Source organism: Moschus berezovskii, chromosome 22 (genome assembly GCF_049115385.1).
Source record: "Moschus berezovskii isolate FMDL1 chromosome 22, NW_MosBer_1.0, whole genome shotgun sequence".
Lineage (NCBI taxonomy): Eukaryota > Metazoa > Chordata > Mammalia > Artiodactyla > Moschidae > Moschus > Moschus berezovskii.
The window spans coordinates 23,908,105-23,928,639 of record NC_142481.1 but is presented as its reverse complement, the minus strand read 5'-3'; the positions used below and the strand labels follow the sequence as shown (position 1 = coordinate 23,928,639).

Here is a 20,535-nt window from a genome sequence, read left to right as displayed (position 1 = left end):
CTTTGTCCGTTGCTTTGTTTGCTATTATTTTCTCCCATTCTGAAGGCTGTCTTTTCACCTTGCTTATAGTTTCCTTTGTTGTGCAGAAGCTTTTAATTTTAGTTAGGTCTCATTTATTTTTGCTTTTATTTCCAGTATTCTGTGAGGTGGGTCATAGAGGATCTCGCTGTGATTTATGTCGGAGAGTGTTTTGCCTATGTTTTCCTCTAGGAGTTTTGTCGTTTCTGGTCTTACGTTTAGATCTTTAATCCATTTTGAGTTTATTTTTGTGTATGGTGTTAGGGAGTGTTCTAGTTTCATTCTTTTACAAGTGGTTGACCAGTTTCCCCAGCACCACTTGTTAAAGAGATTGTCTTTTCTCCATTGTATATTCTTGCCTCCTTTGTCAAAGATAAGGTGTCCATAGGTGTGTGGATTTATCTCTGAGTTTTCTATTTTGTTCCATTGATCTATACTTCTGTCTTTGTGCCAGTACCGTACTGTCTTGATGACTGTAGCTTTGTAGTAGAGCCTGAAGTCAGGCAGGTTGATTCCTCCAGTTCCATTCTTCTTTCTCAAGATTGCTTTGGCTATTTGAGGTTTTTTGGATTTCCATACAAATTGTGAAATTACTTGTTCTACTTCTCTGAAAAATACCGTTGGTAGCTTGATAAGGATTGCATTGAATCTATAGTTTGCTTTGGTTTGGATACTCATTTTCACTATATTGATTCTTCTGATCCATGAACACGGTTTATTTCTCCATCTATTTGTGTCCTCTTTATTTCTTTCACCAGTGTTTTATAGTTTTCTATCTATAGGTCTTTTGTTTCTTTAGGTAGATATATTCTATTCTTAAGTATTTTATTGTTTTCGTTGCAATGGTGAATGGAATTGTTTCCTTAATTTGTCTTTCTGTTTTCTCATTGTTAGTGTATAGGAATGCAAGGGATTTGCGTGTGTTGATTTTATGTCCTGCAACTTTACTATATTCATTGATTAGCTCTAGTAATTTTCTGGTGGAGTCTTTAGGGTTTTCTGTATAGAGGATCATGTCATCTGCAAACAGTGAGAGCTTTACTTCTTCTTTTCCAATCTGGATTCCTTTTATTTCTTTTTCTGCTCTGATTGCTGTGGCCCAGACTTCCAAAACTATGTTGAATAGTAGTGGTGAGAGTGGGCACCCTTGTCTTATTCCTGACTTTAGGGAAAATGCTTTCAATTTTTCACCATTGAGGATAATGTTTGCTGTGGGTTTGTCATATATAGCTTTTATTATGTTGAGGTTTGTTCCTTCTGTTCCTGCTTTCTGGGGAGTTTTTTATCATAAATGGATGTTGAATTTTGTCGAAGGCTTTCTCTGCATCTATTGAGATAATCATATGGTTTTTATTTTTCAATTTGTTGATGTGGTGTATTACATTGATTGATTTTTGGATATTAAAGAATCCTTGCATCCCTGGGATAAAGCCCACTTGGTCATGATGTATAGTCTTTTTAATATGTTGTTGGATTCTGTTTGCTAGAATTTTGTTGAGGAGTTTTGCATCAGTGTTCATCAGTGATATTGGCGTATAGTTTTCTTTTTTTGTGGCATCTTTGTTAAGTCTTGATATTAGGGTGATGGTGGCCTCATAGAATGAGATTGGCAGTTTACCTTCCTCTGCAATTTTCTGGAAGAGTTTGAGTAGGATAGGTGTTAGCTCTTCTTTAAATTTTTGGTAGAATTCAGCTGTGAAGCCGTCTGGACCTGGGCTTTTGTTTGCTGGAAGATTTCTGGTTACAGTTTCAATTTCTGTGCTTATAATGGGTCTGTTAAGATTTTCTGTTTCTTCCTGGTTCAGTTTTGGAAAGTTGTACTTTTCTAAGAATTTGTCCATTTCTTCCAAGTTGTCCGTATTATTTGCATATAGTTGCTGATAATAGTCTCTTATGATCCTTTGTATTTCTGTGTAGTCTGTTGTGATTTCTTCATTTTTATTTCTTACTTTGTTGATTTGATTTTTCTCCCTTTGTTTCTTGATGAGTCTGGCTAATGGTTTGTTAATTTTGTTTATCTTCTCAAAGAACAGTTTTTGACTTTGTTGATTTTTGCTGTGGTCTCTTTGTTTCTTTTGCATTTATTTCTGCCCTAATTTTTAAGATGTCTTTCCTTCTACTAACCCTGGGGTTCATCATTTCTTCCTTTTCTAGTTGCTTTAGGTGTAGAGTTAGGTTATTTATTTGACTTTTTTCTTGTTTCTTGAGGTAAGCCTGTATTGCTATGAACCTTCCCCTTAGCACTGCTTTTACAGTGTCCCATAGGTTTTGGGTTGTTGTGTTTTCATTTTCATTCGTTTCTATGCATATTTTAATTTCTTTTTTTATTTCTTCGGTGATTTGTTGGTTATTCAGCAGCGTGTTGTTCAGCTTCCATATGTTGGAATTTTTAATAGTTTTTCTCCTATAATTGACATCTAATCTTACAGCCTTGTGGTCAGAAAAGATGCTTGGGATGATTTCAGTTTTTTTGAATTTACCAAGGCTAGATTTATGGCCCAGGATGTGATCTATCCTGGAAAAGGTTCCGTGTTCACTTGAAAAAAAGGTAAAATTCATTGTTTTGGGGTGAAATGTCCTAGAGATATCTATTAGGTCTAACTGGTCTGTTGTATCATTTAAAGATTGTGTTTCCTTGTTAATTTTCTGATTAGTTGCTCTATCCATAGGTGTGAGTGGGGTATTAAAGTCTCCCACTATTATTGTGTTATTGTTAATTTCCCCTTTCATATTTGTTAGCATTTGCCTTACATATTGCGGTGCTCCTATGGTGGGTGCATATATATTTAAAATTGTTATATCTTCTTGGATTGATCCTTTGATCATTATGTAGTGTCCATCTTTGTCTCTTTTCACAACCTTTGTTTTAAAAGTCTATTTTATCTGATATGAGTATTGCTGCTGCTGCTGCTGCTAAGTCACTTCAGTCGTGTCCGACTCTGTGTGACCCCCATAGACGGAAGCCCACCAGGCTCCCCCGTCCCTGGGATTCTCCAGGCAAGAACACTGGAGTGGGCTGCCATTTCCTTCTCCTGCTTTATTTTGGTCTCCATTTGCGTGGAATATCTTTTTCCAGCCCTTCACTTTCAGTCTGTGTGTCCCTTGTTTCGAGGTGGGTCTCTTGTAGACAGCATATATGGGGTCTTGTTTTTGTATCCATTCAGCCAACCTTTGTCTTTTGGTTGGGGCATTCAGCCCGTTTACATTTAAGATAATTATTGATAAGTATGAGCCTGTTGCCATTTACTTTATTGTTTTGGGTTCGAGTTTATATACTCTTTCTGTGTTTCCTATCTAGAGAAGATGCTTTAGCATTTGTTGGAGAGCTGGTTTGGTGGTGCTGAAGTCTCTGAGCTTTTGCTTGTCTGTAAAACTTTTGATTTTTCCTTCATATTTGAATGAGATCTTTGCTGGTACAATAATCTGGGCTGTAGGTTATTTTCTTTCATCACTTTAGGTATGCCCTGCCATTCCCTTCTGGCCTGAAGAGTTTCTGTTGAAAGATCAGCTGTTATCCTTATGGGAATCCCCTTGTGTGTTATTTGTTGTTTTTCTCTTGCTGCTTTTAATATTTGTTCTTTGTGTTTGATCTTTGTTAATTTGATGAACATGTGTCTTGGGGTGTTTCGCCTTGGGTTTATCCTGTTGGGGACTCTCTGGGTTTCTTGGACTTGGGTGATTATTTCCTTCCCCATTTTAGGGAAGTTTTCAACTGTTATCTCCTCAAGTATTTTCTCATGGTCTTTCTTTTTGTCTTCTTCTTCTGGGACTCCTATTATTCGAATGTTGGAGCATTTAACATTGTCCCAGAGGTCTCTGAAGTTGTCCTCATTTCTTATAATTCTTTTTTCCTCTTTGTTTCATTTATTTCTACCGTTGTATCTTCTGCTTCACTTATCCTTTCCTCTGCCTCTATTATTCTACTGTTAGTTTCCTCCAGAGTGTTTTTGATCTCATTTATTGCATTATTCATTATATATTGGCTCTTTTTTATTTCTTCTAGGTCCTTGTTAAACCTTTCTTGCATCTTCTCGATCCTTGTCTCCAGGCTATTTATCTGTAACTCCAATTTGTTTTCAAGGTTTTGGATCAATTTCACTATCATTATTCGGGATTCTTTATCAGGTAGATCCCTGTCTCTTCCTCTTTTGTTTGGTTTGGTGGGCATTTATCCTGTTCCTTTACCTGCTGGGCATTTCTCTGCCTTTTCATCTTGTTTATATTGCTGTGTTTGGGGTGGCCTTTCTGTATACTGGCAGTTTGTGGTTCCTCTTCGTTGTGGAGGTTCCTCGCTGTGGGTGGGGTTGAAAAGGTGGCTTGTCAAGGTTTCCTGGTTAGGGAAGTTTGGTGTAGGTGTTCTGGTGGGTGGAGCTGGATTTCTTCTCTCTGGAGTGCAGTGAAGTGTCCAGTAATGAGTTTTGAGATGTCAGTGGGTTTGGTGTGACTTTGGGCAGCCTGTATATTGAAGCTCAGGACTATGTTCCTGTGTTGCTGAAGAATTTGTGTGGTATGTCTTGCTCTGGAACTTGTTGGCCCTTGGGTGGTGCTTGGTTTCAGTGTAGGTGTGGAGGCGTTTGATGAGCTCCTATCGATTAATGTTCCCTGGAGTCAGGAGTTCTCAGGTGTTCTCAGGATTTGGAATTAAGCCTATTGCCTCTGGTTTTCAGCCTTATTCTTACAGTAGCTTCAAGGCTTCTCCATCTGTGCAGCACTGATGATAAAACATCTAGGTTAATGATGAAAAGTTTCTCCAGTGAGGGACACCCAGAGGGGTTCACAGAGTTACATGGCGAAGAGAAGAGGGAGGAGGGAGATGGAGGTGACCAGGGAAAGAAGAGGCAAAATTAAAAGGGGAGAGAGCAGGCTAGCCAGTAATCACTTCCCTGTGTGCTCTCCACAGCCTGGATCCCTCAGAGATATTCAGAGTTACACAGGGAAGAGATGAGGAAGGAAGGAGACAGAAGTGGCCAGGAGGAGAATCAGTTCAGTTTAGTTCAGTTCAGTCGCTCAGTTGTGTCCGACTCTTTGTGACCCCATGAATCACAGCACGCCAGGCCTCCCTGTCTGTCACCAACTCCCGGAGTTCACTCAAACTCATGTCCATCGGGTCGGTGATGCCATCCAGCCATCTCATCCTCTGTCGTCCCCGTCTCCTCCCACCCCTAATCCCTCCTACCATCAGACTCTTTTCCAGTGAGTCATTCGTTGCATGAGGTGGCCAAAGTATTGCAGTTTCAGCTTTAGCATCAGTCCTTCCAATGAACATCCAGGACTGATCTCCTTTAGAATGGACTGGTTGGATCTCCTTGCAGTCCAAGGGACTCTCAAGAGTCTTCTCCAGCACCACAGTTCAAAAGCATCAATTCTTCGGCGATCAGCTTTCTTCACAGTCCAACTCTCACATCCATACATGACCACGGGAAAAACCATAGCCTTGACTAGACGGACCTTTGTTGGCAAAGTAATGTCTCTGCTTTTTAATATGCTATCTAGGTTGGTCATAACTTTCCTTCCAAGGAGTAAGTGTCTTTTAATTTCCTGGCTGCAATCAGCATCTGCAGTGATTTTGGAGCCCCCAAAAATAAAGTCTGACACTGTTTCCACTGTTTTTCCATCTATTTCCCATGAAGTGATGGGGACCAGATGCCATGATCTTCGTTTTCTGAATGTTGAGCTTCAAGCTGACCTTTTCACTCTCCTCTTTCACTTTCATCAAGAGGCCTTTGAGTTCCTCTTCACTTTCTGCCATAAGGGTGGTTTCATCTGCATATCTGAGGTTATTGATATTTCTCCCGGCAATCTTGATTCCAGCTTGTGCTTCTTCCAGCCCAGCGTTCCTCATGATGTACTCTGCATATAAGTTAAATAAACAGGGTGACAATATACAACCTTGCCGTACTCCTTTTCCTATTTGGAACCAGTCTGTTGTTCCATGTCCAGTTCTAACTGTTGCTTCCTGACCTGCATACAGGTTTCTCAAGAGGCAGGTCAGATGGTGTGGTATTCCCGTCTCTTTCAGAATGTTCCACAGTTTATTGTGATCCACACAGTCAAAGGCTTTGGGAGAGTCAGTGAAGCAGAAATAGATGTTTTTCTGGAACTCTCTTGCTTTCTCCATGATCCAGTGGGTGTTGGCAATTTGATCTCTGGTGCCTCTGCCTTTTCTAAAACCTGTTTGAACATCTGGGAGTTCACAGTTCACATATTGCTGAAGCCTGGCTTGGAGAATTTTGAGCATGACTTTACTAGCATGTGTAGGGGGAATCAAAAGGGGAGAGAGCAAGCTAGCCAGTAATCACTTCCCTATGTGCTCTCCACAGCCCGAATCACTCAGAGATGTTCACGGAGTTACACAGAGAAGAGAAGAGGGAGGAAGGAGAGAGAGGTGGCCAAGAGGAGAAGGGGGGGAATCAAAAGGAGAGAGACAGATCTAGCCAGTTATCAGTTCCCTAAGGATTCTCCACAGCCCGTAAGACAGAAAGAGATTCACAGAGTTGGGTAGAGAAGAAAAGGGGGAGGGGGGAGATAGAGGTAACTTGGTGGAGTAAAAAGAGAGTCAAAAGGGGGAGAGAGCAATCAGGCCTGTGATCTTGCTCCCAAGTATAAATGGGTACTGAAGATTGGGTTCTTAAAGGTACAAAGTTGATAACAAATACCAAAAAGCAAAGATTAAAAATCTAGAGTAGAGGTTAGATTCTCAAAAATACAATATTAAAAAAAAATTATAAAATATATATATATGAAGTTTGCCTTAAAAATAGGGTCTTTTTTGCAAGGTAATAGTAGGTTATAAAAATGAAAAATAAAAGAGTAATAGGGGACTTAAAAATGAAAAAGTTTTTTAATTTAAAAAATGATAATAGTAAAAATAAATCTAGGACTTTCTCTGGAGCTGTTGCGGACAGTGTGGGGTAAGTTCATTTTCAGATAGTTCCTTGGTCCAGCTTGTACTTCTCAAGGTCTGTAGGCCCCTTCCTATGTAGTTGGTGCTAGCTACAGGGTTTTAATCTATTGCACCTGTCACTTCCAAAGCGGTTACCTCTGTTTATTTTGGCTTCTTCTGTTTGCTGGTCTCTTCGGTGTCTAATTTCCGCCCTGACACAAGGCAGGTGGGGGTGGTCACTTTTTTAGGCTCACTTGTTCAGTCGTGTTATGGGGAGGGAGGAACACTCCAAACAAATACCACTGGCGTGTGCTTACAGTGATTAAGCCACTGGGTTTGCCCCTGCTCTCGGCGTGTGTGCTTTCCCAGTCTACACTGCTCAGGCTCTAGGTTGCTCTGCCAGGAACTGTCTGATGCTGGGCCTGGGTTGCATGCACTCCCCAGGTCTGTACCTCTCAGCTTCAGGTTCTCGGGGTACTCCACAAAGGCGCAGACTTGGTTGGGCCTGCCTTTTGTGCGCCTTCCGGGTCCGAGCAGCTCAGGTGACCAGGTGCTTGGTGAGCACAGTCGCCCGCAGTTGAAGGCTGCAACTTATCACCTCTCCCGTCCCAACCTGTCGGTTTTCTGGGTGTACAATGGGCACACCTTCTCAAGTGTGTCGTGTGTCTCTTCTGGGGAGCTGACCTCTGGCTGTGACCATCCCAGCGGATGTCGACCGTCCAGAATCCTAAGAAGTCTTGGTTAGCAACGGAGTCTGCTTGCAGTTTGATATAGGATGCCTCTCTGGAGCCGCGATTGCCCCCTTCTGGCTCTGGCTGCCCTCACCTGCCTGTCTCTGACGGGGGATGGCCTGTCTGCAGCCGGCTAGCTCTGCTTAGTCCTTTGTTCTGTGAGTGGGCCTGGTGGTGTCTTAGGTTAGTGCTTTTCGTGGGATAGCCATCCCACAGTCTGGGTTGCTATCTCAAGCTAGTTCCCTCAGATTGCCCTTGGGCCATTTAAGCCTGGTCCTTACCCTAAGCAATGCAGCCCGTGCCTCCCTGTCAAGTCCCCGCTTGCTAGTGGGGGATGTGAGCGTCTGGGCTGCTGCTCCGCTGGGAGTTGCTGTTAGGCATGTAATCTGTGGGTTTTAATTATTTATTTATTTTTCCTCCCGGTTATTTTGCCCTCTGAGATCCCAAGGCTCGCTACAGACCCACCGGAGAGAGTATTTCCTGGTGTTTGGAAACTTCTCTCTTTTTTAAGACTCCCTTCCTGGAACGGATCTCGTCCCTACCTCTTTTGTCTCTCTTTTTATCTTTTATATTTTGTCCTACCTCCTTTCGAAGACAGTGGGCTGCCTTTCTGGGTGCCTGATGTCCTCTGCCAGCATTCAGAAGTTGTTTTGTGGAATTTACTTGGTGTTCAAGTGTTCTTTTGATGAATTTGTGGGGGAGAAAGTGGTCTCCCCATCCTATTCCTCTGCCGTCTTAGGACCACCTTGCTTGTAGGCTTTTAACATCTGTGTTGAGGAGTTGTGGGGAGGAAGAGGTTGTTGTAATTAAGTTTACAGTGAATGTATTTCTTACACTTTTGCATTAGTAGACTATCTATTTTAAGTAGAAAGGGCCTTTCTTGAAATTCTACACCTTTATATTTTAATTTTACTTTGGACAAAGAGAAGATTTTATAAATCTTTTTATAAAACCTTAGAACTTAGAATATTCATTTAAATAAGACTTTGAAATTTGAGCTGCTTCTGAATATGAGAATTGGAAACAGTTTTATCTTGGAGGGTGTTTTATAGGAGTCTCCTCTGAGCAACAACAACACTAGCTGACTTTTCTTATCGTTACCGTGTGCTTCTTGTGGTAACTGTCTGCATTTCCTTTTAGGCAGGAAGCTATGTTCGTGATGATGCAGTTCCCAACTTGATCCAGTTAATAACCAATAGCGTGGAGATGCATGCCTATACTGTCCAGCGCTTATACAAAGCAATTCTTGGTGATTATTCTCAGGTAAGTACTTTTACTTTAGGGGGGGAATTGCCTTTATTTTTTTGGTATGTTCTTATTACTATCACTCTAGAGGTGCCTCAGTTGTGACCTTTATGGTTGGATGACCTATCCTTTAAAGGATAAAAATCTTTGACAAACTGTGACTCTCTTTTGACAGCAACCTTTGGTGCAAGTGGCTGCATGGTGTATAGGTGAATATGGAGATCTTCTTGTATCTGGCCAATGTGAAGAGGAAGAGCCTATTCAGGTACTCTTTGTCACTGTTGGTTAAGAAAAGGGAAGACAGTGTTTTTGGTTTTAAGAGTAGTGTTTAATGAGTTGAAGTCAATTCCTTGTAAACCTTTTAAAGAAGCAATGGCAAAATTATAGATTCATTGGAAAACTTGCTCATTTTTCAGTTGGAACCTACTGGGCCATTGTGAGATTTGAAAATCACCTTTAGGACCGAGCTCTCCCCACCCCATCATAGTGACTTACATTGTTTCTCTTACCTTCTGGCTGAAGAGAAGTGTCATGTTTCCATGTTTTCTCCCCAGGTAACAGAGGATGAAGTGTTGGATATTTTAGAAAGTGTCCTAATATCTAATATGTCCACCTCTGTGACACGAGGTTATGCCCTCACTGCCATTATGAAGCTTTCTACTCGATTCACCTGTACTGTAAAGTGAGTATGGAGAAAAAGTAGGGTGAACATGTTTTGTATTTTTAAAAAATTTTTATTTTGGGAAACTTCAAGCAAAGGCAAAAGTAGAATAGTAAAATCAACTGTCTATACCTGTTATTCCTCAATAACAGTCATTACTTCATGGTTAATCCTTATTATATCTATACTTTGCTCCCTGTCATCCCTTCATCCCTCCACTGCTTAATTTGAAAGTAAAAACTAATGTTTTTAAAATCAGGTATCTGATGCCTGTTTTCTTTTTTAAAGTACTGAAGTTATTTTCCTATGTAAGGGTTCTGGTTTATTATAATTTTGAGATATCTGAATTGGAAGAAAATCATTTTGGTGTTTAAATCTTTAAATTTTGCTTTTTTTAAAAAGACACTGTTTTGAATAAAACTCAATTCTTGGGTCAGTTTCCCAGCCAAGCATATTTAATACAAACTTGGTTCTCTCAGACTTTCTGCTAAGGGAATGAACACTATAAATTTGTTGTTTTGTAGCAAATTAATAATTGGTACTTTTGTTTATCAAATTTTAGGGTATGAGATATTCAGCAGACAAAATCTAGCATTAGAATTAGAAAGAACTCTGTTGGTCTTGAGCTATCTGTTAGATGATTGTAGAGGAAAGGTCTTCTGTTTTTGAAGAATGATGTACATTAAGAAAAGATGAACACTTCAAAATTTTAACCAGAAACCTCTGTTTTAAGCACTATTCTTTCTGCTTGTTTACGAATTTTCTTTTGGATGTTTGAATTTGTTTGTCATTTTATCCCAAAGCCGAATTAAGAAAGTGGTTTCCATCTATGGAAGCAGCATTGATGTGGAACTCCAGCAGAGGGCAGTAGAATATAATGCACTTTTTAAGAAATATGACCATATGAGGTAAGTAAAAGAAAGCAAACAATGCATATGCCTCTTAGCATCCCAAACACTTTGTCATGATAACCTGTAAAGGAGTTTCATCACTCGTGCTTTATTGGTGGGACATCACAACCCTGTTCATCTCTCATGGCTTAGCTACTTGTGTTTTGTTCGTCTTCTGTTCTGCCTAAAAGAAATAAGTGAACTATGTTCTTTTAGTCCCCTTTTCACCTTCCTCTTGATAAGGAAAGTTTTCTTCATTTCCATTTTATTTGGTGAAGAAGTGAGAGTTGTTTTATCTCAGGAGAATCTCATTGAGATAGCATTACTATGACCATTGTGTGTGTCTTTTTTTCCCTTTGTGTTGTACAGTATCTTCTTGATTGGAAACTGCTAATAAGTACTTGTTTACCTTTCTTTCATTCCAATTTCTCTGTCACTTAGAATTCTCAGGCTCTTGGGATTTAGATGGACAGTTTGTCCATTCAAGGTTTCCTGCCTGCCCTTAATCCAGTCAGGAATGTAGGTCACATATTCTTGTAATCCAGCTTCTATTTTAGTATATGTGTTGGGATGTGGGGAGGGGTGATGTCTCTCTCCTTTTGGCTGGAGTGTAGTTAACAGTGATTGTTTTGGGCAGGGAAACTAGGTTAACTGCCTAGAATTTAACCACTTCAGATTCTTCCAGGTCTGCCCTGCTTGAGAGAATGCCTGTCATGGAGAAAGTGACCACAAATGGCCCTACTGAGATTGTACAGACAAACGGGGAGACAGACCCAACTCCTCTAGAGACAAAGCCACCGCCCTCGGGGCCACAGCCCACCAGCCAGGTAGTTTTTCCCTTGCTTATCCTCCTGATCTTCTGGTTTCTTAGACCCTATCTCTTAGGTGATCAGTTTTTCCTGGGTTGATTGATAATTCTGTTCCCTATTTTTAACTATTGAAAGGGCTTTGTGTTAGATAACAGATTAGACAGTGACAATGAATAAGATATTATTTCCTTGTTTAGGCCAATGATTTATTGGATTTGTTGGGAGGAAATGACATAACACCTGTTATTCCAACTGCACCTACAAGCAAACCAGCTTCTGCTGGTGGAGAGCTTCTTGATTTGCTGGGAGACATCAACCTTACAGGTGAGGCCAGACTAGAGTTAATTTCATGCTTGGCCAGGGATAAGGGCCTTAGGGAAAACTACATTGAATGTAGACTTCCTGTCTAGCACTTGAGACAGTTGAAGATGAGAGAGGGTTAGTGAAAAAAAACCAGAATCTTCACAACATCTGGGCTGTGTTGTTATACTAATACTCTAGAGGTAATTCGTAGGGATTCCTCAAAGTCTATAATTTTTAATTTTTGGAGAGTAAATTACTCAGTGTTTTAAGACAGATAGGACAGTCTCAGGCTAGAGAAGAAGCACATCTCAAGAAATACATTACTTTTTCTAGGTTTCTTTCTACTTATGGTTAGTTTCCAAGAGCTGTGGCCATTTGTGGAGAGTGGAAAGATGTTAACCTGTTTTCTTCTTTCCCTCTCCCCCTTTCTTTCTCCTTTGTGTTAAAGGAATGGAAGAATAAAATTATCCAGGATTATAATATTCAAACATAACTTTTCATTTGGGGATATCTTATCTTTATTGACATGTAGTAGACATTTATAATTAGTGTGTTCAGAGATCCTGTAAACACAGGAGATCAAGAGAATAACACTGTAGCATCTAATTTCTATCTTAAGTGACTTCTTTAAAAGTGAAATGGAGAGTTACAGCATACATGACCTTGTGTGGAAAATGGCCGTAGGTTAAGGATGTTGGATGCTTATCTAGACTGGCTATCCCAGGCTTAAAGGTTTTTTCCTAACATAACTGCCTCCCAGAACTTATGGTTTATATTTATGTCTTAACAAAATTTCAAAATATTGCTTGTCGTTGCTTAGGGCCATTCATAGTCAGTTTCAAATCCCAGGATGCCAAAGCTGTCCTGGATATATGGAAAAACAAGAACAACCCCATGTTTAACACTGGCAGTCCAGTGGTTCGGGCTCTTGTCCTTTCAGTGCCATGTGCCCAGGTTCAGTCCCTGGTCAGGGAACTAGGATCTCGCAGGCTGTGTGGTGAGGCCAAACAAACAAAAAACAATACCACAGTGTATAGATGATACGCTTTACTTATTAACATATTAGCATTTCCATATTAGTGTATAATCTTCACAATAAAGTTTAACCGTTATTTATTCAATTCCTTACTATTGGGCATTTGCTTGTTTCCAGGTTTTTCTTACATAACTGATGCCTCAGTAAATATTGTTACATAAATTTGCCCAAATTTATTTTGGGTTTACATTCTTAGGCTCAGTTAAGTTAGGCTCTTTCTGAATCTGTTTAAAATAAAAATGATTCTTATCATCATAGGGTATTTGTGAGGAATAGTGACTTAGTGCATGCATGACACATAGTAGGCACTTGGTAAATGTTACTTACCTTTTCCTCAATGTCTATGAATTTCACTGTATAGTCATAAATATTACATATTTTTAAAAAAGCCCTAACAGTTGAAAGATTGACCCTCTCATTAATTTTTATGTTGTCAATTTAGGGAATGTTTTATATTTGTCCATATTTGTATTATACGAGAATTTCCTTTTTGCACATTCCTTTTGTCTCCTCTAACTCATTTATTCTGGAGCCTTAATGTTTTGTTTTTGTTCTCACTTTCTTTTTTTCTAGTGTTAACAAGAAAAAGCAAAATAATGACATCTAGATTTTTTCCCTTATTCATAATGTATTTTATTATTTTAATTTATTTTTTAATTAGAGGAACATTGCTTTACAGTGTTGTGTTGGTTTCTGCCGTACAACAACATGAATGAGCCATAATTATACATACATCCCCTCCCTTTTGTGCCTCCCTCCCCTTACCCTATCCCACTCCTCTGGGGCATCAGAGAGCACAAAGCTGGGCTCCCTGTGTTATACAGCAACTTCCCACCAGCCATGTATTTTACATGTGATAATGTGTATATGTTGATGCTACTTTCATCATTTGTCCCACCCTCTCCTTCCCACACTGTCCACAAGTCCATTCTCTACATCTTCATCTCCATTCCTTCCCTGCAGATGGGTTCATCAGTACCATTTTTCTAGATTCCATATATATGCATTAATGTAGGATATTTGTTTTTCTGACTTACTTCACTCTGTGTAATATAATGTGTTTTAAATGCAATTCCCCATTTTCTTTCCATTTTTAAGTAAAAAGGTTTTGAGTTCTAGATTCTTTAAGCCATCATTACAGTCAAATCCTGATGCACCATCATTTAAATCAGTATAAATTAGGAAATAAATTTGGTATGTGCTTTTAGAAAAACTTGAGCACGGAGTTTCTGTTGTTTCTCAGAACTACCTATTGTACCATTATAGGAGGAAAAAAAGCCACAATTTGAAGGACTAGGGACCCATATGTTGCCTCTGTCTTGGGTAGCCTATGATTTTCCATGGAAAGACGTTTCTAAAATTGTTTCGAAAATGGAAATTGTGGGGAAATTACTAGATTAGTTTTATAAAAACTAGGATAGCTATCTGAATATTCGTTTATATTCTTCATTGGTAATCTGACTGCACATCCTGTGGTGTCCTTGTTTGTTTTAGGTCCTTGTGCTTTGCTTAGTCGTATGTATTTCTACCTTACTTGCTAATTTTTGCTATATGATTTTTTTTTCTAGTGTACTTGGGTGTTTTTTTTAAAGCTAATTCAACCTTTATTTCATTTTGTGAATTTTAAAATGATGTAATTTCAGCTAATTTCATAAGTAGTTTGAAATGCATTCTCTCTTTTGGTGAATTTTCTTATGCTTCTTCTTAGAATCTTGATTTCTGTCAGCTTATGGTCATGTTCTATCATTTGCCCTCCATAACTTGTTCTTATTTGGAAGGATCAAATAAAAATGATAGACTGATGATTTTGTTTCCCCACTTCACACCACCTTTCCCAGGATGTGTGTGTGTGTTAACATAATACTCTGAAAAATTTAATATATGTAAAACTCAATAAATAAGTCTTGTCTTGATCTTCTTAGCTTGTAAAATAATATGTTGCTAAGATTGTTCATATTCCCTATTTACTACCTCCTTTTCTCATTTCCTTTTGATCCTAGAGGTAACTACTCTCTGTCCTAAAATAGTGTTAGCTTTGGTGTTTAACATTCCTGTGTATTTCTGGAATCTTACAGTGTGTAGTATTATTTTGCCTTTTTAGAACTGGTATCCAATCGAATATGCACTTTTGTATCTTGCTCTTTTGCTATACATTGACTTTGTGAATAATCTATGTTAAGTGTATTTCTAATGCATTCACATTTTTATTGCTGTAAGTGTATAGTATTTTGGGCTGTCATGGTAGCTTGGCAGTAAAGAATCTGTCTGTCAGTGCAGGAGATATGGTGACACAGGTTCGGTCCTTGGGTCGGAAGATCCCCTGGTGAAGGAAATGGCAACACACTCCAGTATTCTTGCCTGGGAAATCCCATGGACAGAGGATCCTAGAGGGCTACAGTCCATGGGGTTGCAAAGAGTTGGACACGACTTAATGACTAAAAAACAACAGACAATGAATAGTATTTTATTTTGTCAGTGTACCACAATTTACTTACCCATTATTTTGATAGTGAACATTTTGATTGTTTGTAGAATTTCATTGTTAGAAGTTATCTTGCCCTGCACACTTTTTATATATGTCTCACTGTGTAAATATGCAAGAATTAAAGCATTCCTAAGAAAGGCAGTGGATCTCAACTGGGGGAGATTTTGCCCACCAGGGATGGGCAGTGTCTGAAGATACTTTTTGGTTGTCAGAACTGAGAGGATGCCAGTGGTGCTGAATCCCACAGTGCACAAGACAGCCCCTTACAGCAAAGTCTTATCCAGCCTGAAATTTTGTTAGTTTTACAGTTGAGGACCCTTAGTTTAAGGGTATACTTGTATTCAACTCTGTTGTTGTTTAGTTGCCAAATTGTGTCTGACTCTTTGGCGACCCTGTGGACGGTAGCCCTGCTAGGCTTCTCTGTCCATAGTATTTCTCAGGCAAGAAGACTGAAGTGAATTGCCATTTCTTTCTCCAAGGCATCTCCCCAGCCCAGCGATCCAACCCACATCCCCTGCATTGCAGGAGGATTCTTTACCACTGATCCACCAGGAAAGCCTGTATTCAACTCTGCTACTGCCAAATTGTTCTCCAGTTCACAACCCTGTGGCAGAGATTAGAATTCCCCATTGCTCCATAGTTTTACCAGTCTGGTGTTATCAGACACTGAAGTATTCACCATGCGGTGGGGATGTGAAGTAGCACTTGATGGTGGTTTTAAATTCCATTTACCTCATTACTCATAAATTTGAGCATCTCTTTTCATAATATTCCTTTTCATTCATGTTTCTTCTGTGAATTGCTTGTACATTTCTCTTTTTTTCTTTTTGCTTGTACATTTCTCTTGCCACTTTTAAATTGGGTTATCTTTATTGACTTGTAGAAGATATTTATAGTTTTGGATACTTGTCCATTTGTTATTTTGTAGCATACAATTTCTTCTGCCTTTGGTTCATTTTTTGGTGGTATTTTTTAGTGAACAGAAGTTACTCATTTAAAAATATTTGAAATTTTTAGTTCTTTATTTCTATGGTTCATGCTTTTTGCAAATTGTTTAAGGCCTCCTTCCCTTAATTTGAGATCGTGGTAATTTTCTTATGTGTTCTCTTGGTGGGATTTGTCAGCTAAGATTGACTTAACTGTGGGATGTGTCGTTTAGGTGCTCCAGCTGCTGCTCCTGCCTCTGCCTCAGTCCCACAGATATCCCAGCCCCCATTCTTGTTGGACGGACTTTCATCACAGCCTCTCTTCAATGACATTGCTACAGGTACCGTTACTGGTGTTATCATCATTAGACCTATGAGAAGTAGTTGTTGAAGAAAGGAGGTAGTGGTTTGGCAAGCCTTAGGCTGATGGCTCCCCACTCCAGTACTCTTGCCTGGAAAATCCCATGGATGGAGGAGCCTGGTAGGCTGCAGTCCATGGGGTCGCTAAGAGTCAGACACGACTGAGCGACTTCACTTTCACTTTTCCCTTTCATGCATTGGAGAAGGAAATGGCAACCCACTCCAGTGTTCTTGCCTGGAGAATCTCAAGGACGGGGGAGCCTGGTGGGCTGCCGTCTATGGGGTCGCACAGAGTCGGACACAACTGAAGCGACTTAGCAGCAGCAGCAGGCTGAGTGCAACTTGACTGATCTTCCTGTGCTCTCCCAGGCATCCCCTCCATCACAGCGTACAGTAAGAATGGCTTGAAGATTGAATTCACCTTTGAACGGTCAAACACCAACCCCAGTGTCACAGTGATCACGATACAGGCCTCTAACAGCACAGAGCTGGACATGACGGACTTTGTTTTCCAGGCTGCAGTACCAAAGGTACTGTAATTGTCTTCTTGGCCTTTATCCTTGAATTAAAAATTGCTGATTATTTTTTTATGCTCTTGGTAAGGGATATATTTTAGTGCCTAGAGATTAAATTTGCAGATTCAACTCAAACTAACAGTAATGTAAATGTTACGGTCCATTGGAGCGTGTCATTTTTAATGAATACTTTTGCTTAGTCATAAATATTCTTACAGTTAGTATTATAGGATAAAGGAAGTACAGTCTAAATGTAGTTAGTAAGAGAGTAGAATTCTACAAGGTGGTTCATTAATGCTTAGAGTATTGAGGATAGATTGGGGTTCAGTAATACAGTGGTGAAGACCTAAGAAACACAAATTCTAACATGGAATTAAAGTTCAATCAAGATGAGAGACTTCATGTATTCTCTTCTAGTCACTGGATCAGAATTTAAAGTTTTTGTCTCTGGATAGTGAGAGAAACATTCCTCTTTCATTAATATATAGCTAACTATTGATGCAATGATGCTTGTTTTTGTAAATTGAAGTTTTGTTTATACCGGTTCTTAGTTTAAGAAGTGTTTATGTTCATCATTGAATTATGAACAATTTTGAAAAAGGAGAATTCAGCATGAGGAGTGGGCAAGATTTATCTGTAAACGATGAGATAGTAAGTATTTTAGGCTATATGCTGTCAGAGTGCCAGTACTGTGATGATACATAAAGGTGCATGGCTCTATTCCAGTTAAACACTTGCAAAAACTGGTGTGGGTTCATCCTTAGCCCATGGACCATATTTTACCAACCCCTGAGATAGATTAGGCTAATCGAATCTTTTCAGTGACTTGTGAGGTATGACATTCAGATAACACAATTTTGGAAATTGAAGACTTTTATTTGTGGTTATTACTGCCTTTGCATCTGTCTTTACTTCCATTTTTAGGAGTTAGAAAAATGTAGATGTTTTAGAAGCAGTAGGGTTAGTGATTTCAATACTAGCTGTATGACATTAAGCAGGTTACTTAATCTTTATGCCTCAGTTTCTTTATTTGCAAAGGGGCCTGTCATCATGATATCTACTTCATAGGGTTTCTTTGAGGAATAAATGAGTTTTATGTGCCAGGTACTGTCTTGTTTTAAGCACTTTTCACGTGTTTGTTAGCTTCTACAATTTAGCATTTTATACTTATTACTCTGCTTTAAAGCATGGCCTTATTCTTTGTGCTGTATTATACAATGCCTGTTTGCCTATTATGATGTATCTGGAACTTCCAAAACATTATATTTCATAGATTCTACTAATACTGATTTTGCTTTTTGTTACTTCTGAAATTGAGGTACATTGTATTATTTAAAAATTTTTTTAATTGGAGTATAATTGCTTTACAATGTTGTGTTAGTTTCTGCTGTATAACAACGTGAATTGGGTATAAGTGTACATATATCCCCTCTGTCTTGAGCTTCCCTCTCACCCTCCCCCCACTCCACCTGTCTCGGTCGTCACAGAGCAGCAAGCGGAGCTCCCTGTGCTATTCAGCATCTTGCCACTAGCTGTCTGTTTTATATATGGTAGTGTATATATGTCACTACTACTCTCTCAATTCGTCCCACCCTCTTCTTGCCTCCCTGTGTCCACAGATTTGTTCTCTACATTGGTATCTCCATTCCTGCCCTGCAAATAGTTTTCATCAGTATGGGGTAGATTTTGAAATTGATGCTCTTGTCATAGTTTCATTGGCAGCCTTTCTCTCAGTGGTGTATAAAATAATGGTGTGGATTACAGTTGATGGCATCTAACATTAATCAATTAAATGTAAACAAATAAATGATATCTTAGTTTATGTAATTTAAATGTAAGTCCCAGTGTAGGTATACCATGGACCTTCCTCCCTTCTTATTTTCCTCCCTCCCACCTTTTCTTTCCTCTTTGCCCTTCTTGCTTTTCTCTCCCTCCATTCCCTTCTTCCTGTCCCCCTCTTCTCTTTTTTCTCTTTCTCTCTCTCTAATTCTCCTCTCCAATGTTTTAGGAGACTAAACTTTAGGAAATTAAAAAAAAAATCCTACTCTATAAAATAGCAACATATATATGTATATATATCTCGCCATATATACTTTACTGTGCTAACTGTGACTTACCTATCTTGCTCATAGCACTTTTATCTCTCTTCCCTGTAAACACATAAACAAATCTACCAACACTCAACAAATTATGGTGTTTGCTTTTTTAGGTCTTTCACTGTACAGGCTAGTTCTGCACATAATTTTTCTGCTAGGACTTGTGGTGTTTCAGTGTGGAGACCCTGAGGTGTTTCACATCCGTGTGAACAAGCTGGCTCTTTTCAGCCTTTCCTGCACCTCCGTCATGTAGGAGTGACCCTTGACACATTCCAGATATATAGGCTTTAGAAAACAAAGTTCGAGTCCCTGACCTCAACCGTCCAAACACACAGAAGCATTAAGGCTTGTTGTTGGTGACTAGTGTGCTGGTTTACTATTTTTAGAATCCTTTTCATCTCTTTCTAGTTTTTTTTTTTTTTAGCCATAGGCACTGGGGTTTTTTGTTTGTTTTTTCACCTACATAGTTGATCAGTTACTGTTCAGTGAGGCTACTAGAACAAGATTTGTTTACCCTTTGAAAAGTGCTCGGCTAAAGTTGCTTCTACCAGAAAGGAGACGGTAGCTTGTTGCTAGAAACAATAGCGTTTTATAAATATCATGAAGTGATAGTCCGCATGCTGGGAATTGCTGATTATTTGGAAAACAAATAGAATTTAGTAGTAGGTAAATTGGTTAATTGAACCATCATTTGGGTGTCTGACTTGACTTGTTGACATCTCTGACATAGTATTAAGTGTATTTTCTGAAGAGTGCCCTTTGTCTCCCCTCAACCCCACTCCCAGACATTCCAGCTGCAGCTTCTGTCTCCTAGCAGCAGCATCGTCCCAGCATTTAACACGGGGACCATCACACAGGTCATTAAAGTTCTGAACCCACAGAAGGTGAGTACCACATTCAAAGACAGTATCTGAACAAGACATAAGCATTTCCCTAAAATAAAATTTACTTTATTTCTCTTGTTTTTTTTTTTTCCCACTCATAGCAGAAAAGATATCTATTAAAATGTCTGGCCTTACCTCCTTGTTCTTTTGTAGACAGTAAGCGAAGCCCGGACACATGAAATGGTTTAATGGCATCTTATTAAAATACACATTTAAATATTTCTCTATTTAGAGGCTGAAAGGTCTAGTCTTTTGCATGGGGAGGGTGGAAAGCTTACACATTTTAGTCTTTATACTAGTTGTTGTCTGGGGTTGAGAGCATTTGCTGAACCAGATATTTACTACGGTAATTATTAAGTGTGCATACAGAGGTGGAGACATTTTTAATGAAGCAGCCAAATGAAAAATAACTTCAAACACCTGAATGTAAGCAATATTTTTATTACATCTTCTCAAAGAAGTATATCGGCTCCACTTAATATTGATCAGTTGACTCGTTTTCAGCAGTTTTTGAAAGTGGTTCAGAGGAGTCTAGAGACTTCTGAGAGATCTCTAGTAATGTCTCATAAATACCAGTATGATTTCCTCTTCTTAAAACACCTTGGTTCTCCTCTGCTGTCCACTGTATATTGATTGTCTGCCCAAAGCACAAGTACAAATTCTTTTGATGATCTGATATAGAGAATAAACATT

General features: G+C 39.2%; 1 protein-coding gene across 2 annotated transcripts in view; it reads left to right on the top strand.

The window, feature by feature from the left end:
- The window catches only part of AP1G1 (adaptor related protein complex 1 subunit gamma 1), an 89,264-nt gene that overhangs the window by 63,850 nt on the left and 4,879 nt on the right, over positions 1–20,535 (top strand). For both annotated transcript variants that reach the window (XM_055412394.2, XM_088830661.1), the window contains exons 14-22: positions 8,773–8,895; positions 9,053–9,142; positions 9,432–9,559; positions 10,342–10,446; positions 11,114–11,255; positions 11,435–11,561; positions 16,221–16,328; positions 16,717–16,877; positions 19,744–19,842. In XM_055412394.2, coding sequence (XP_055268369.1) covers positions 8,773–8,895; positions 9,053–9,142; positions 9,432–9,559; positions 10,342–10,446; positions 11,114–11,255; positions 11,435–11,561; positions 16,221–16,328; positions 16,717–16,877; positions 19,744–19,842 — 1,083 coding nt within the window. The remainder of the gene's footprint in view (positions 1–8,772; positions 8,896–9,052; positions 9,143–9,431; positions 9,560–10,341; positions 10,447–11,113; positions 11,256–11,434; positions 11,562–16,220; positions 16,329–16,716; positions 16,878–19,743; positions 19,843–20,535) is intronic.